Consider the following 17,294-nt stretch of genomic DNA (forward strand, 5'->3'; position numbering starts at 1 on the left):
GTAGAACTTATTGAAAACTCAAGACAGCCATAACATTGTTTTTTTACAAGTGTATGTAAACTTTTGACCACAACTGTATGTATTAGCTCGGTGCTAGCACAACAAACAAGCTAAACTGTTGTCCTCCATCCATATTTTCAGTTACAGGCTGAGTCATTTCTACCTTCTCCTCTCTGTCAACACTCTCTGGTTTCAAAGAGCCAATCGTCAGAAATTGTCCAAGATTAACCTTCAGGGTGGATATAGCTCGCTAGCAGCCTCGCACCGAGGACCTATCCACGTCATCATTTACCCAGAATGCTTTGTGTGTAAATAAAATGGCCCTGTCTGTGTAATACATTTTTAAACTTCTAGTTTAAAAATTATACAAACTAAACAGCCTACAGTATTTTTACAGTCTTTATTTTACAGTTAAAATATATGTTTATTAAATAAAGTCTAATGTTACAACTAATCAGGGATCCCTTTAAACTCCTCCACACAGTTTCATTATCAATCAATCAATCAATGATCAGATTAACAACCTGACTAGACCCTGGTTTTCTTGGTTATGTCTTCAATCCTTTGTTGCATTTTTGGTGCTCTTTTAAAGACATTCACTGTGATGTTTAAAGATGTTTGATTATAAAAACAACTTAAAAGTGTCCAACACGTTCTGTAATTTATTCAGCTTTGAAGGACAGGGTTTCTGTCTACACCGACTTTCAGACAACCACAACGAGGAAGTGATGACTTTGCGCTGAAAGAGTCGCCGCACAACTCTGACTTGGCACATCCGACTAGTCTGTCAGTGTTTAATGATGTCCCCGCTCGGCTGAGCAGACACAGCACTGGCAGCAAATGGCATTTAACCTCATTATCTTTTTTTAATGAAATGTAACAAACGCGACACCTGAGAGCAGCGGAACAAAGGCGTGCCAGAAACACTGAGAGTAGTGCGAAAGTTGCAGCTGAGTTTTATTTGGTATGTGTGTAACCTAGAACAGTATTTGTATTTGATGCGTGGATAGTGACGAGTAGCGGCTAGCTCACTTGAACTGATTGAATTTGCACAAAGATGGTCGTTAGATAATGTTGGGGAGTAAGGGGTGCTAGGAATCGATTTGATAAGTAGAGCCATTTTCCGGGCGGGGCTTGGCTTCGGTGGTGGTGGTTGGTTTTGGGGGCCAGTCGGGGTCCACGCTGAGCTCCTGGGCCAGATGCATGTATCGAGCTTTGGGCGTCTTCTTGAGCGGAAAGCAGAGCAAAAACTTGTACGCTCCCAGGTCAATCCCCCCCTGAAAATACCACCATGTAAAACAAATATTAAAACACAAAAAGACAAGAAGAAAGACCGATTTGATCTGATTTTAGATCTGAACAGTTAGCTGCATGCTACTACATCTGTTATGTGCAAAAAACTCAAGAGGGTACAGTTTTGTGATCAGCTGTCATTTTTCATACATGCAAGTCATTCAAAATTAAAAACCAGCATTTGAATTAGCCTACTCCTTTAAAATAAGCTCATGGAGTCGAACATCAAACAAAGGATTCCACAGCAAATCTTTTCAAACAAAATATATGTTTATACAAACACTACAAAGACAAAAACAAAATAGGTCAGGTTTAATTTTGACTGCTGGAGGAGAAACAGCTGGAAACTAACAGGATCTAAGAGCTCTGTGCAGAAAAAAAAGTTAAAAAAAAGGCCTCCGACATTGAAATTGGAAACTGAAGCAGACGAGGAGAGAAGAGTAGCAAGCAGGAGGAGATACTGAAATCTAGTAAACAACTGAGAAATTAACAAGTATTTAATAAAATAAAATAAAACTCTTTTACAAAAAAGGCTGGAGGTTGAGCTAAATGTAAAAACACAATGTAGTGATTTGAAACTTGTTTTAAAAAAGGGGTTTAATGGAACACAAAGGACACTTAAGTTTTAGCTGTTTTTGTAAAAAATAAAAATGAATGTTAATATCTTAAGATGTATTCTGATGACTAGCTTGGCAATTCTACTGCTTTTTATTTTAAAGACAGAGTAATACTCAAAATTAATTATATTGCCAGATCTCATTAAGATTAAACATTTCTTTTCAAGAATATGTCAAAGATGCATCATACAATTTTAACTAGAATGAAACTGCGTGTGATATTAGTCAGGTCAGTTACTGAACTCATTACTTTGTAAAAATCTAAATGTTAAAGCTTTGATCATTTATCATTAGCCTTGTGTACACACACAAAAAAAACCCCATCTAAATCTGGTAAACCAATAAACTGTATACTTTCTTTATAAAAATGTTCAAATTATTTAGAAGGAATTTTATATCCTCTAGAAATTTTGTTTTTCCAGTTAAATACATTTTTTTCCACACAATGCATTCTGGGGATGATGATGATGATGATGTCAAAAATAAAAAACTAGAATGTGTGACAAAGTTATATTTTGTATTAGTTGTTGTGTTCTGCACAATAATATATGGGTTGAAACAATCAAACGTGATGTTTAGTAAATTAGCTCGGGGGGATAACGCCATATATTTTTTTTAGCATCCGTGCTAACATGAAAGCTAAAAGGCTAAAGCTGAGGTTCTCCTTCCATGAAGCAGCTCTGTTGTCATCCATCATTTTTATTTATTTATCAGACATTGTCCAAAATTAACATTCAACATAGCAGCCGGAAAGAAACTCTTAATTTACCCAGAATGCTTTGCAGTGTAAATAACATATCTTTCTAATTTATACAAACTAAGCTTACAGTAATTTTATTCTAATTTTTTTTGTTGAAATTAATGTTTATCAAATAATATACAATGTTGCACATAGTTCTCTTCAACACACATATTTTATTAAACTCTATACAACTTTTACAGTTTTGTTGCATAATTTTGTTGTTTTGTTGCAAAATTGCATAATTGTGTTGCATTTTTGTCTTCAGGGTTCCTACAGTTTAAGGCAAATAAAATTTAAGACTTTTGAAGTTCTCTTTAATGCCACTTGAAATTAAATTTAAGAAAAATATCACAATAAACACAAACAGTTAAACAAACAGTAATAACTTTAGACAAATGTTTATCTTAACACAAAACAACAAGCTGCGAAGGGGCATTCTGTAAATTATTTAAAAAGATAAATAAACATGACCAATTCTTTTAATATTTGAGAGGAATTACAATCATCCTACTTACAACGTGTTCACATTTTAAGACTTCTGAAAGATTAGTTTAAGACTTTTTAAGGCTAATTAAGGCTTTATTATTGGACTGACAAAATCAGTGCCTTTAAGGATCTGCATGAACCCTGATGTTTGAATTAAACACACGGTTCAAAGGATTTTCAAACCACTAATTTGTTTTTCCCATTTCACACTCCCATCTCAACTTTTTTTTTTTTGCAAAACAAATTACTGCAGTCAAATAATTTTCTCTGCAATGTGTACATCTGCAAGTTCACATATCCTTTTATTAAGTGATCAGAAACTGGACACCTACTTTGTAGTGTGATGTTTTGTCACCACCTACAGGATTCAGTTGGTACAAAGACCTTGACTTATTAACTTTCCCTGCTGCCTTTTAAGACTCTTGGGGGAAAGTCGGCTTGAATCGAGTATAAATGTAAAAATAAATCCCTGGGCAGGAAGCTCATCATGAGGAACAACACAAACAAGAGACTGGGGGGTCTCTGACATGCACGTCTTGTTAGCAGGTACATTAGAAAAGTGTGCTCTGGAATGTTAGAGGAAGAAAAAAGAAAAGTAGTAGTGAGGACAGAAAGAAGGAACATCACACACGAGGAACAAGAGAAGGCGAGTGCAGAAAGGTGTCAGATTTTCCCAACCTGTAACGTCGGGGCAGCGGGGGTGACGCCAAAGTTGCTCTGTTTGTCTCTGCTGAACACAAGCTTCTGCAAGACGATGTCAAGGATGATGGTCTATGGAATAGCGCAGTGGGCAGGGGAGGGAAAAATTACAAAAAGGCTAATTTGATTTCCCATTCCTCCTGTATTAACTGGATTTGAAGAACCAACGTAAAACAGGACTTATACACAATGTGTGGCAACTTCATTATAATAAAGTGAGTTACGTGTGAGGTTAAATTCAAATCAGTACGAAATAGATATTTAGATTCAATCTCTCTATAAGAGTTGAGCTGTATTAGTTTATTTAAAAAAAAGAGTTAGTAGAATTTGCACTGGTAGCTCAGGAGAAAGCTGCACCCAAGACAGATGCTAAGCAGTGCTTGTTTAAGGGCAGCCGTCTAAAAGGAAAGGTGGGAAACACTGAATGTGGTGGCTCAGCAAATCTATTTAACATCCACACAGAAATATACTTGAACTCCTGAAAAGCAGTTCATCTACTTTGGGGAAGTTGCTAAAGTTAAAACAAACAAACAAAACAAAAAAATAACATATCTTCCTCTCACAACAAAAGCTTGATTCAACTGTTAATAAGACAAAGATGAGCACATTGCATGAAATAAATAAATATGTAAATAAAAATGAACATGATAAAAACATGTACTGTCACGGCACGTGTTACTGAGTGTCTTACCTCCACCACAACAGACACAGCAGCATTGACTACAATGATCAGGAAAAGCTTTACCCTCCAATCAAAAGGAACACAAACTATCTGTACGGACAGAGAAAACGCTCGTTAACAAAAACTGTTAAAAGGGAGCATTCCTTTAAAACTGTATCTATGTACAAAATTATTAAAAACTCCTGGAACAGGCTGGTTTCACGTGACGGCACAATGCAGCCCAGCGGAAAAAAACTGCAGATGGAGGGCAGGAAGTGAGGTAGCAGAGGATCTGTCGTCTGAAATAACGACAAGGTTGTGTTTAGTGGACGGCTGCTCCAGTTGTTTAACTGAAGAAATGTATTGGGGCTTGCTTATATACTGATTTTAATTACACTACACATGGTTTATTATTTTATTTAGAACAGTAATATCTTTTATAATGCGATTATTTGTTTGACTTGATTTTATGTAGATGCATGCCTGAACACAGATTCAACACATAAGTGAACCGCTGATCTTTATTAAGCCAGAAAATATTGACCGAGGACATGACGAGCAATGTTAGGGACCCCATCCTGATGATGCAATAAAATAGGCGGAGTCATGTCGTGAAGATCCTGTTATATTGAACTGACTTCTGGAAAACGGGGCCTGGAAGCAGACTGAGAATAAACACTGCCTTCAGCCAGAGCTGCTCTCTGGTGGTTTTATATGAACTCCATGCATTGCATGTGCATTTTCTGTGTGGTTCAAGCACATAAAACGGTAAATGAACACGCTTAATTTTCTTTCATAACCAAGAAAAGGGGTATATAACGTACCAAAGACCATCAGACACAAAAGTGAGAAATGTAGGAAGCTCACAGAACGATGCCAAAAAAGTGGATTTTAAATGTAAGTCTGACTGTCTGCAGAGACCACTTCATCACAGGTGTTTTAGCTAGACAACTTGTTTTTTCTGGTTGTTTATAGAGCATTAAGTTGTCGCAAAATTCTCATTTACTGACCATATTTATACATGTATTACACTATTGGGTATAAATTTTTGAGTTTGAAAAGATTTTAAAAAATCTAGTACACTAATGTTGGCCAGACGTCAGTATTTTATATGCTTTGCTATGCGCGACGTACAGTGGGAGGGAGGGCGAAATTATGACGACTTATCCAGAGACGCACAATTTCAGTTATACACGAGAATATATTTAGACGTTAGCCACTACTGCTAGCATCTTAACAAATAAAACTTTATGAGAATAAAACACTCACCCTTGTGAAAACCAAACCACATCTTGGAGTCGTTTGGTACCGTGGTTGTGGACTCACCCACTGACAAATAAAAGTTCACACTTCCAGGTTTTCATCTGCCGTTTGGTGCAGTAAGACCTCTGAAGACCAGATAGTTGGTGATTCTCATTTATCCTTATGGGATCCTCACATCCAACATATATTTGTGAACTAATTGCTGGTATCTCTGTTCTGAAACTGGATCTAAAGCCGTACAAAACGGACTCTCCACAACGGTTTCCTCTACAGACATTTTACTTCCTGCCCTCCATTTGAAATCATGCCTCGTCACAGTCATGTGACTGAAACCAGCTATTAGGAGAAAGTGCACCTTACTGTGATAAAATACACCAGAACTAAGTAACTGTTACTTGCCTCTAGATATTCGTCGATTTTTTCAACAGGATAAAACATGATGAATAGCAGGAAACAGCACAAACACAAAGTAGAAAGTACAAAAGGCCCTGTGGAGCAGAGACAAAACAACAAATATTACAATTAAAGTAAAGCCTCAGGCATTCGTTTATCAGTGCTCTGATGTCTTACAGTTTTTGTAGCTGGGTTGCCTGAAGGGTTTGCCTTTGGAGAAAACAACTGCAACAATAAGATACTGGAAGCAGGAGACGTAGAAGAGGCTCGTGTTCTCAAAGTTCTGGATGTTGTGTTCGTCTATCTCTGTGTCGTTGTGGTCCGACTCGTTCAGGTGCGAGGTGAGGTTGCAGACGCTGAGTGAACAGAAATTCAGTCAGGATTAGTCCTGGAACGTGCTGACATCTGAACTGCATGAATGGCAATTATACATTGAGCAGGTGAGTCAGAAGTCTCAGGACACCTTTTTTTAAAGAAACTAAAAAGGGAAATAACAGATCTGAATACCTCAGCAGGTAATGGGTGAGTGGTTCTATCTTTTAGGCTGTCTGGAATATGGCCACCATCTTGAAAGGTGCCATATTATTTATGCTGTGATATTTTTTCTCATACATCTTATTGTCTCACAACTTGGTCCCAATACAACAGTAAAAGTGTTAAGACTCATCACGTCTCTCTTCAAAAAAAAAAAACTATGAAAGTTTTAGACAAACAACCTTATTATGTTTACTACAGTAATCTAATCAATAAGTACAAGATCTTGGACTTCAGAATGGAGTTTGGATGAAAGGAGGAACAGGCTTATGTAATAAACGACCAGAACACCAGAAGCTTTGAATAAAGACCAGCGTCTTTTTTGGGGATGGCAATGGGCCTGTTTACAAGGTCCCCACTGTGATAGCTATTCCATTTTTATAAAGAAACTTTAAGTTTGGCTTCAAGAAAATCAGTCATGTGTTCATTCATAAAATTTGTCTAATTAAACTGTGAACATTGCAGTGTGTGATGTTTGTGTTCTGTTGATTGTTTTAATTGATTGTTATACTTGTTTTATAAACTTTTTTTAATCTGCTCAGGACAACAGATGAAACTTAGCTGTTCTGCTAATTCTGGTTCATTTATATTCATAATAATATTGATTAATGCGCATTGTCCTTTAAAAAAAAGTGAAACTAAATAAAGATGGTGGCCATGTTCCACTCAGAGCCTAAAAGATAGGCCCCCGCACCCAAAACTTCCTTGAGCATTGAGGTATTTCATTTTCCCCTTTTGTTTCTAAAATAGAAGGGTGTCCTGTGACTTCTGACTCACCCTGTACATCAAAACATTCAGACAACAGAGACGTTCCTCCGTCAGGCTGAGACACTCACTCTGTAGCAGGTGTCCAAATGGTGTACCAGGGTTGCTGCTGGACCCAAAGGAATGTGACGGTCTGGAAGCCCAAGCAGATGAGGATCTGGGTCAGCACAGAGAACAGCAGGGGCCCTGAGATCAGACCTGAAGGGGGACGACGTGAGACCAGTTCCTTCCAGGCTGGGTTTAGACTCACTGAGGAGCAGGTCAGACGAGAAAGATGAGCAGAACAGAGCGATGAATGAAAAAGTTTGGAAACATAAGAGTGAGGCACTGTTTGAACCTGGAGTTACAGCGCACGCGCACACACACACACAGGTTTGCTTTTATACCCCCGTGGGGACCGTGAATTTACTTACATTCAATTTCTGGTAATTCTATAGCCTAACCTTGACCATTTACCCTAGCTCAATACAGTATTCGGAGCAGACAATATATTTGGAGTAGTGCAGTTAGATCCAGTGATAAAAGTGACCAGAAAAACAGGTTAGTCAAAGTTGTGCATGTGATCAAAGACATCTAAAGCTCCAAAAGCACCAAAGCCACTGCTTTGGTAGCCATTTCGAAGGCTTATAAGGAAGTGAATCACTGGTGGAATTTGTGGTGTGTTTTGGTGACGAAATTGTGCAAATAATGATGAATCAGCAAGTGTCAAGTCATGAAGGCAGGAAACTTGCAGTACAACCATAATTCCAAACTGGTATTGCGTTGTAAGTTAAATAAGATTTTATTTTAGACACCTGATGAGTTTACGGGTTAGGGTTAGAAATGTCACATATTAAATAGCAGCGTTTCACTCAACTATGTCAAATGGGCAACCACGATGAAGTAGTTCATTTCAGGTTGTAGTTTTAAGCTGCTATTCATACTTTTGGCCACAAGATGTCACCAAAATGATTTTGTTGAAAAGCTTTGAGTGAAAAAAAATGAATCCTTTTTCAAACTTCAGTGATAATTTTTCTCTTAATTTTTGTGTACTTACTGGTGAGAACAACGAGGATGATGATAGCGATGTCGATGAAGAGGAACTGGAAGTCTCCAAGGTTACTGAAGATCTAACAAAGTAAATAGACAACATTGTAAATATATATAATACATTTCTCATTGATTTTGAAGCTGTTTTCCTAAACATTTTGTACCCAATAAAGGTGAGTAACACTGATGTACTGGATGATGCTGTAGAGCGCCATGAACTTGAAGACGCAGAAAGAGGTGATGAGAGCAGCACGTCCCTCCCTATGAAACCAAACAGTTTAATCTCTATACGCAGATTTTAATAACATATTTCCTCTAACATAAACATTGTACAGGTGGAAACACAGGATTTACAGTCTTTTCTACTTTTTTTTAACATATCAATATTTTGCATTCAAGAGAAAAAGAAACATTGATTAAGCTGCCATTTTCTTAGTATTAAAAATACTAAAACTTTATTCTGTTTTCTGTAAAAAGTTTCTGTTTAAACCTTAATAAAAAATACAAAAAAACTATTTTTGCAATTAAAAGGAATCAATGCTCTGAAAGGGCAAACATTTTTCATCAACATACATTATTAAATGTGTGCTTACTTGCTGTACTATAGAGCTATTGAAGTGTCAAACATTTACATGGTACATTAAATTTGTTAAGTACAGAATTTAAGCTCATTATCTGGAAGATTGCTCCATCAAAAATGACCTGACCTGATGAGGCTCGGGACACAGGAGATGTTGGGGGTCCGGGAGGTGAAGGGAGAGGCTACAGAGGCTTCCAACTCTGACAGAGAAATACCTCCATGTGCTCTCTTCAGTGCCTGGACAAAGGGAGAGAATCAGCTCATAAATATATTTTAACAACACACGGTGTTGCTGTTTTACCAATTAACATAAGATCGGCTGTACCCCACAGTCGTTTGCTCCGTCTCCACACATCCCCACAAAGTAGCTGGAAAGATACAAAGACTTCAGTGTTAACTTTAATTTTGATTTGAATTGTTTTATTTTTGAACATAAACTCTTTATAGCTGTGAAAATCGAGTAGGGGGTCTCTGCAGTACGTATTGTCTTGTGGGCGGAGACAGCCCTACTTGTGATTGGTTGAGATTTTGATGCGGGTGGAGTTTTCCCTAACCGTGATTGRATGAATTGACATGTCTTGTGGGGCAACTTAAAAAAGGAAGTAATAATAGTAAAAATAAATAATAAAAAATGATTTACTGACTAAGTACAGTTTAAAACAGAAGAATGACTCAAATAAAAATTGTGAAAATTTAAACATAATTTGACTTAAAATTTCATGCAGCAAGCTTCTTCCTGTCTCAAGTTATGACTAATATTTATATTTAAATGTATTGATATTGATTTTTAGCTATCTTTTTACAGGCTGGTTAGGGGTGTTTTGACCTAGCCAAATTGTTACTCATCCCTCCATATGTACAGCGTTCAAATTTCGTGCAGCTAGCACCTTCCTTTCTCAAGTTATGGCTAAAACTATTTTTAAAAATCATGTTGCTTCCTGCCCAGCTAGAGCGACGTACTCCAGGAGTAGAGCCGGCTCCGCCCACAAGTCAACATGTACTGCAGAGACCCCCTTCTCGTGAAAATGCTTTAAATCTTCTTTGTTACACAGTTTAGCTCATGCTAATGTAATTTTATGTGCCAAGAAACTCACGTAAGTGACGAACACCTTTGGACTGGTTATCAAATATATCTTTTCAGGAGGTACACTGTGTTTAATACTCACTCCACTCCCTGCAGCGTCTCAATCAGCTCAGTTTTCTGATCAGGGGCCATTCTGGCAAAAACCGTCCCGTGCAATACAAGCTACAAAACAATCAAAACGTTCCTTAGAAGAGCGGGTTGTGTTTCGACCACAGCGACTTTCCTTTCCACTTTCTGATTCGTTTCATACCTTTTGAAGCATGTCGGGAAAATGCTCAGAGATTACAGCAAATGATTTTCCGCTCATCGCAAAGTGATACATTTGAGTGTTTGGCTCCTCTGCAGGACCAACATCCTCCAGGCTGATGCTAATTTCCTGTAAAACAAAGTAGTTTGGATTCAAAACAATGCTATTTAAAAGTACTGACATAAAGTTACAAGCAGTTTCTGTAATTACAGTAAGGTCGTATTCAGACCTGATAATTTGGTCCGCTTTAAACGAACCAGAGTTTGTTTCCAGCGTTGGTCCGGACCTTTTGTGCAGGTGTGAATACACTCATGCGAACACTGGTACGGATCAAACAACCGGACCAAGACCTGCTTTTTGAGGTGGTCTCGGTTCGTTTCCAAACGAACTCTGGTGTGGTTCACTTTAGTTCTCTTCTGGTGTGAATACAGACCGGACTCTAACCGAACCAACTGCATTAAACATGCACCTTTTTTGGACTTCACAGGCCACCGTTGCTGAGCTAAATAAACTGAAAACATACCTGTTTCATCATCTCCTGTTAGCACCTCTGCTGGCAGCATGTTGTGGGTCAGAACACGCAGTGCACCTCGTCTCGTTTGGGTCGTGGGACACATTTACTGACGCCGCTCCAAAATTAGAATATCATCACAAAACCACCATTAAATTAGCTGCTTCTGACATTTTAAATGCTATTGCATTTGTACTATCAGCAAAAATGTGCGCATCAGAACCACAGCATGCAGAACTTTCTTGTTTTTTTCTGGGTCTGTGGCTCAGTCCCACCCCGTCCTTTTTTGTCCAATGGGAGCAATGATCGTCACCCTCGTGGCTTTGTTTACAAGTTATAGTTCATTTGCAACTAAAAAAATGTGTAAATATAATTGTAAATGTGCCTGAATTGTAACACAATGCAAACCGCACCAAACGAAAAAAAAAAAGTCCATTTTTGGTCCGGACCAAACAATTGGACCAAAGGACTTTCCTGGTCTGAATACACCCTCAGTTGTAAATAAACAAAGCCATGAGGGTGACGATCATTGCTCCCATTGGACAAAAAAGGGCGGGGGCGGGACTGAGCCACAGACCCAGAAGAAAACAAGGAAGTCCTGCATGCTGCGGTTCTAATGCACAAATTTTTGCTGATTGTAACTGATAGCAACTGCAATAGCATTTAAAATGTCAGAAGCAGCTAATTTAATGGTGGTTCCATGATGATATTCTAATTTTGGAGCGACGTCACGTAAATGTGTCCCACGACCCAAACGAGACGAGGTGCTCTGCGTGTTCTGACCCACAACATGCTGCCAGCAGAGCTGCTAACAGGAGACGATGAAACAGGTATGTTTTCAGTTTATTTAGCTCAGCAACGGTGGCCTGTGAAGTCCAAAAAGGTGMATGTTTAATGCAGTTGGTTCGGTTAGAGTCCGGTCTGTATTCACACCAGAAGAGAACTGAAGTGAACCGCACCAGAGTTTGTTTGGAAGCGGACCGAAACCACCTCAAAAAGCAGGTCTCGGTCCGGTTGTTTGATCCGCACCAGAGTTCGCATGAGTGTATTCACACCTGCACAAAAGGTCCGGACCAACGCTGGAAACTAACTCTGGTCTGTTTAAAGCGGACCAAATTGTCAGGTCTGAATACGACCAAAAACATGTTAGGGTTTAGTGTCATTATTAGCCCTTCACTTCACCTGGAGTCGTGTGGATTTGTTGGGTTTGTCGGCGTATCTCCAGGAGATTTTAGCAGCTTGTCCATCATGAGGAGGAACGGCATCGGCTATAATGACCGTGTCTTTGGGAGGAATCATTCCACAGTCACGAGCCACAGAGATGGCCGTCAGCATGTTGTCACCTGGGAAGTGAACGCAGCAATCGTTCAACAAACTTCACATATTACAGGAAATGAGAGAAACAAAATAAAAATCAATGAAGTGACTCCGTCTTAGTTATAGTAAGCTAAAGCATTAGCTAAGATTATAGGATGAGAGAAGAAATAATGCTTGCAATTTTGCTAAATTCAGAGTCGCTCTCACCAGTAACCATGACGGTACGAATGTTGGCTTTATGAAGGTCCTGCAGGACTCCGGGGGTCTCAACCTTCAGCTTGTTCTGCATGATTATAAGGCCAAGAAACTCCATGTTCGTCTCTATGTGGTCCCTAATTAGAAACAAGACACACAAATTAACTCAGATAACCCTGAAGACAAATAGTTTCAAGCTTTGCAAATTTTAAAACTAAAATAGCACAAAATTCAAAATATGCATCTAGTAAAACATCTTCATGTGTTACTTTGTACTTCTTCAACATTTCTTTGGTTAAAACAAAGGGAAAGTCAAGTTCTGCCTTTGTTCCAATCATTTACAGTGTTTAAACATTGTCTGAACAACGTGCATTACAGAACCTGCTGATGTTCTGGACTTTGTGCCAGCTGAGTTTGGCTTCAAGTCGACGACGGGCCAGAGCGATCACTCTGAAGCCCTGCTTAGTGTAACACTCCAAAACCTCCGCAAAGTCCTCAGGCACTGCAAGATAAACATACGCACAATATAACACACTTCTGTGGATGTTCAGGCAGCTCAGGTAAATTCTTATTCGTGATATGAATGAAATTAATAAACAGGTGTAACTAAACCCCGTCATGTCAGGACTTTTACGTTTAAACTTGTAGGAAAAGGAGCAATAAGAACTTAATTAAACAAGTGTTTTGTTAGCAGTTGCTGCACTGAAGTGTTGCTTTTACACCTAGGAGGAAATAAAAAAAATAAAGTTTTCTATCATCTTTTCTTTTCCAAAACCCGCAGTGACAGATTCACACATCGACTCACTGAACTTCACAGAATCAAACGCAGCCAGGCTCCAAATAAATTCATACTTTTATATGTTTACGGTCACAGAAATCTCACCTGTTTCTTTCTTGCACAGACTAGCCACAACTTCCGGTGCTCCCTTCATGTACGCGTCCATTCGCTTCTCACCCAGGAGACGAGCTACAACGCTCATCCTCTGAAGAGCCGAGGAAAAGGGAAACTGACGCACGATACCGATCTCATACGCCGGCTACACACAGACATGGACAAACAGGGGAAAACGACCAAATTAGTCTTTATGACTTCCTGTTAAAAGATTTAAGTAGATTACCAGAATGAAAATAAATAAATAAATATTTTAATGTTTGTTAAACCGTGTGATTTAATGCCAAAGCCCATATTCTGCACAATTATTGTAAAATAAAACAATTAAAAGACTGTACAATTTTCAGAATATCTAAATGATTTATAAGAAAGAAATCTGTACAAGTCAGAGCAACATTATCAGATCTAAATTCAGTTAGGAAAAAAAAATATAAAAAAACTGTAAAATTATATACATACAAAACAACTTACTGAAAGCTCGTAGAGTTCCTTTAATTAAAAACAAAAACAACAAAACAAATTAGTTATAAAAATGTGGCTTTTACATATGATAACAGTAGAAAATTATTCTTACACAGATGTAAACAAGTGATGAGATATACTTTATCATATCAGCTCTAATTCAGGCTGAATAGAAGTATTTGTGAACATACCATGTCCTGTTCTGGTGATAATATGGGCTCTGGGGGCAACAGCTGCTTCGGTGGTCGAACCACGGTGGGCATAATCTGGTTATGGAGCGATGTTTCCTCCTCAGTGGCTTCCTCCAGAATCTGGACCACAAGATTTCAGCGTGTTCATATTTAAGATCTCAAAATTGATACATGCAGGGAAAAAAAGCCTTATTGGCAATACAACATGCAATTCTGCTGGTTGCTTCAAGAAAAACAAAACAAATTACACTTCAGTGTCTTTCATACATTCTGTAGATGACTTGTAATATTTCAATACTGACAAAAAAATAAACAAATGCAGGCTAATCCATCAATCCTTGTATTTACAACCTCTTCGAATCAAGTTAAATTATGCCTTTGTTTTGATTCAGTTGATCTCTGACAGCAAATGTTGCCCTTTATCATCATAATGTTTGTGAATGGACTGACTCACCCAGCCTGTAGCCTCAAACATCTTGAGATCGAGCGGATCTCCAGACAGCTGGCCATCTATTTTGGTGAGAGAGTGGCAGGTGGCCATGCAAGCCACAAACTGGGATTTGACAAGATTTTCCTTGTAGGCATTTTCCTCTGACAGGTGAAAACTGATGAGGCAGGAGAAGTCAGTTACAAATGTGCAATAAAAAAACACTTTAGTCACATAAAAAGATGCTAAAATGTAGATTAAACAGAAAAATTATTCCTGAACTCACTTCCAACAAGTTCCACACTTTAGATTAGACTAACCTACCTGCCATTTTCAACTCTCTGAACTCCCCAAAGATCTAAGCCATCTTCTGTCAAAGTTCCAGTCTTAAAAAAAACAGACACAAAAAAGTAAACCCCGTCAAGCCTGTGTTTTCTTAAAAAATAAAATAAAATAAAAAGAAGCTCTAGTCCAACTACAGTTCATGTCATTATGGATTTTTAAGAGACTCACTTTATCAAAGCAGACCAGATTGATCTGTCCACAGATATTGATTCTCTGTGGGCAGATGCAGAAAATGCCGATGTGTTTAAGACGTCGCTGGGCGTACACGATTCCAGCCGTCATGGCTGCGGGCAGAGCTGGTGGAACTGTGATGGTTATGATGTCCAAAGACTCGATGATGATGGTTTTTGCTGGTGTCTGGACAGGAAAAAAAAAGTGAAACCATTCTAGTGTTTTGTTTGAGGTAATTTCTCCAGCTTTAACTCAAATTGATTTAACTTTGTAGTTTTTAATAAAAGCAATAATGGCTTGTCGGAGCAGGAAATCGACCTTTTACTTTTCATCATCATCCCACTTGACTACAAAAAAAGAAAAAAAAACTTAAAAAGTCAAGAAGCTCTAAGTGTCTTCTGTCACCCGTTGGATTACCTTTTTCATGATGCTGAGAACGATGGTGTAAATAAAGCCGATTCCAGCCACGGCCACCAGACACAGCAGAAAGAGGTAGGCGTCACGGTACAGTTTGAAGTCGGTGGGTTTGGGATAAAGGATGGAGCGAACCAGCTGACCTTTGGCTGTGCTGAAACCTGGACAAAGAAGAACGATTTTTTTGAGGAGAGATATTGGGCACACAATAGATCAGAAGAGAGAGAGGTGCATCTTCCTGTTAAAAAATAAATATTGGAATAATAAAAAAAATGATACAAATGAAGATTTCAGGCCCTCAGACTGACCTGTGCGGACCACCACAGCCTTGACCAGCTCGCCTGTGTAGAAGCGGGTTTGAATGACGTTGGTGCCACAGAAGAGGGTGTGTCTCTTATGCTCCTCGGTGTTGTAGGCACTGTTGACCTCCCCCCGTTGTTCTGGCACTGGGTTCGGGAGGTTTGTCTTTGTCACGGGAACACTCTCACCTGATTGAAGGGACTAAACCGTTACTAGGGCTGACAACAAACTGGACAAAGAAAACAAGACGTGGGCCTCGTCTAACCTGTGAGCATGCTTTCATTGACGATGCAGGTGCCACTGACCAGCACGGCGTCACATGGCATGATGGTCCCATTGCTGGGGATGACGATCACATCACCGGGTACCAGATCAGTGGACAGTATCTCTTCAATATCTGTCAGGAGGAGGAGCAGGTGAACAGTTAAAAAAGCAAGAGAGTAAACTGAGCAATGCATCAAAGACTCTTAAAAGTGTTCAGCCTTACCGTTATTGGCTCGGCATACGGACACACGGACAATACTGTGAGCTGCCACCATATCATGAAGCATGACGTATTGCTGCAGAGAGAGGAAGGAAGATGAACGGGGACGAAAAAAACCTTCCTGATTTCAACAAGCGTCTAAGCCAGACCATCGTGGTTCGAGTAAAATGACAGTAGACTGTGTGCAGGTGGGATTTTCAGTCAGCCTGAAAACTTGTGTTAAAACTAACTGGAGCAGACAAAGAGTCATTTTCTGTGACACGTTAGTATCGAGTACATTAGGAGAGGGATACAAAGTCTGTGTTCATTCTTAGATTTGATAGTGCTTATTTAAAAGTCACAGTTGTTTGAAAGGCAAAGACAAACAAAAAGGGTCACTTTAGTTGGTAAATGAGTAAAATACATGCAGACTTAATGTGGAGCAACCTCAGCATTTCTTCTATTCACATAAACAACAGGTTTTAAAGGCAAACTTAACTGGAGAGTTTAATCTTGAAACAAAACAGTCACAAGTTTCAAAGGTTTTAAATTAAAAAGGAATTGCAAGTGACAGTGGCAAGTTGGATGCATTCGCTTTTATTCATCAAAAAATAATTCTTAATTTCTTAAAAGTAAAGGGAATGAGTTACAAGAGAATAGGTGGGCTAATACAAATATACTTCTGCCCACTCCTTGAGCGTATGAAAATTTTACATTTGTAAAGCTTCTGTTACCTTCTGTTGTTTTGTTCAATAAAACTTATTAAAACAAACAAACAAAAATGAGATACTTCAATTACAACATTCATCACTGAATTTCATCAAGACATTTTTTAACGTTTAAAACTAATATAAAAATGATCGTCTTCATGCCCGGGATAACAATTTCAGTAAAATGTTTGCATCTGCTTCATTTTCTGCTACTGCATACAAGTGCAAATCTTTGCAAACTAAAGTTGCCATGGTCTCTGTTATCTTTAAGTTCTGTGGAGAATCAGCTGGTAATATTAGTGATTCTTTAGTTTATTTTGTTTTGCCCCAGACAGCTTGTTGTCAGAAGCCAACGTTAGCGCTAAACGTCAACCAGATATAAACATACGGCAAGCCAGGAGTGACACAAAAAAATACACTGCAAAAAATGTCCACATTACCAAGTTTTAAAATCTTATATCCAGCCAAAAAGTCTTTTTGATCTTCTTTTGAGACTGATTTAC

General features: G+C 38.6%; 1 protein-coding gene across 4 annotated transcripts in view; it reads right to left on the reverse strand.

Moving 5' to 3' along the window:
* Positions 1–642: 642 nt before the first annotated feature.
* Positions 643–17,294, reverse strand: part of atp13a3 (ATPase 13A3) — a 45,134-nt gene continuing 28,482 nt past the window's right edge. For 3 of the 4 annotated variants that reach the window (XM_013999833.1, XM_013999826.1, XM_013999847.1), the window contains 25 exons: positions 16,106–16,178; positions 15,884–16,015; positions 15,627–15,806; positions 15,322–15,479; positions 14,902–15,090; positions 14,713–14,774; positions 14,416–14,566; positions 13,962–14,081; positions 13,780–13,797; positions 13,300–13,453; positions 12,798–12,918; positions 12,429–12,553; positions 12,087–12,247; positions 10,397–10,522; positions 10,229–10,308; positions 9,388–9,430; positions 9,190–9,299; positions 8,647–8,743; positions 8,490–8,562; positions 7,525–7,702; positions 6,332–6,510; positions 6,161–6,249; positions 4,529–4,609; positions 3,817–3,909; positions 643–1,277 (listed from right to left, as the gene is read on the reverse strand). In XM_013999833.1, the coding sequence (XP_013855287.1) occupies positions 1,092–1,277; positions 3,817–3,909; positions 4,529–4,609; positions 6,161–6,249; positions 6,332–6,510; positions 7,525–7,702; positions 8,490–8,562; positions 8,647–8,743; positions 9,190–9,299; positions 9,388–9,430; positions 10,229–10,308; positions 10,397–10,522; positions 12,087–12,247; positions 12,429–12,553; positions 12,798–12,918; positions 13,300–13,453; positions 13,780–13,797; positions 13,962–14,081; positions 14,416–14,566; positions 14,713–14,774; positions 14,902–15,090; positions 15,322–15,479; positions 15,627–15,806; positions 15,884–16,015; positions 16,106–16,178 (2,979 nt within the window). In that variant the 3' untranslated portion in view covers positions 643–1,091. The remainder of the gene's footprint in view (positions 1,278–3,816; positions 3,910–4,528; positions 4,610–6,160; positions 6,250–6,331; positions 6,511–7,524; positions 7,703–8,489; positions 8,563–8,646; positions 8,744–9,189; positions 9,300–9,387; positions 9,431–10,228; positions 10,309–10,396; positions 10,523–12,086; positions 12,248–12,428; positions 12,554–12,797; positions 12,919–13,299; positions 13,454–13,779; positions 13,798–13,961; positions 14,082–14,415; positions 14,567–14,712; positions 14,775–14,901; positions 15,091–15,321; positions 15,480–15,626; positions 15,807–15,883; positions 16,016–16,105; positions 16,179–17,294) is intronic. The other variant, XM_013999839.1, reaches the window with a different exon arrangement.

This window comes from Austrofundulus limnaeus, unplaced genomic scaffold, assembly GCF_001266775.1.
Source record: "Austrofundulus limnaeus strain Quisiro unplaced genomic scaffold, Austrofundulus_limnaeus-1.0 Scaffold8, whole genome shotgun sequence".
Classification (NCBI taxonomy): Eukaryota; Metazoa; Chordata; class Actinopteri; order Cyprinodontiformes; family Rivulidae; genus Austrofundulus; species Austrofundulus limnaeus.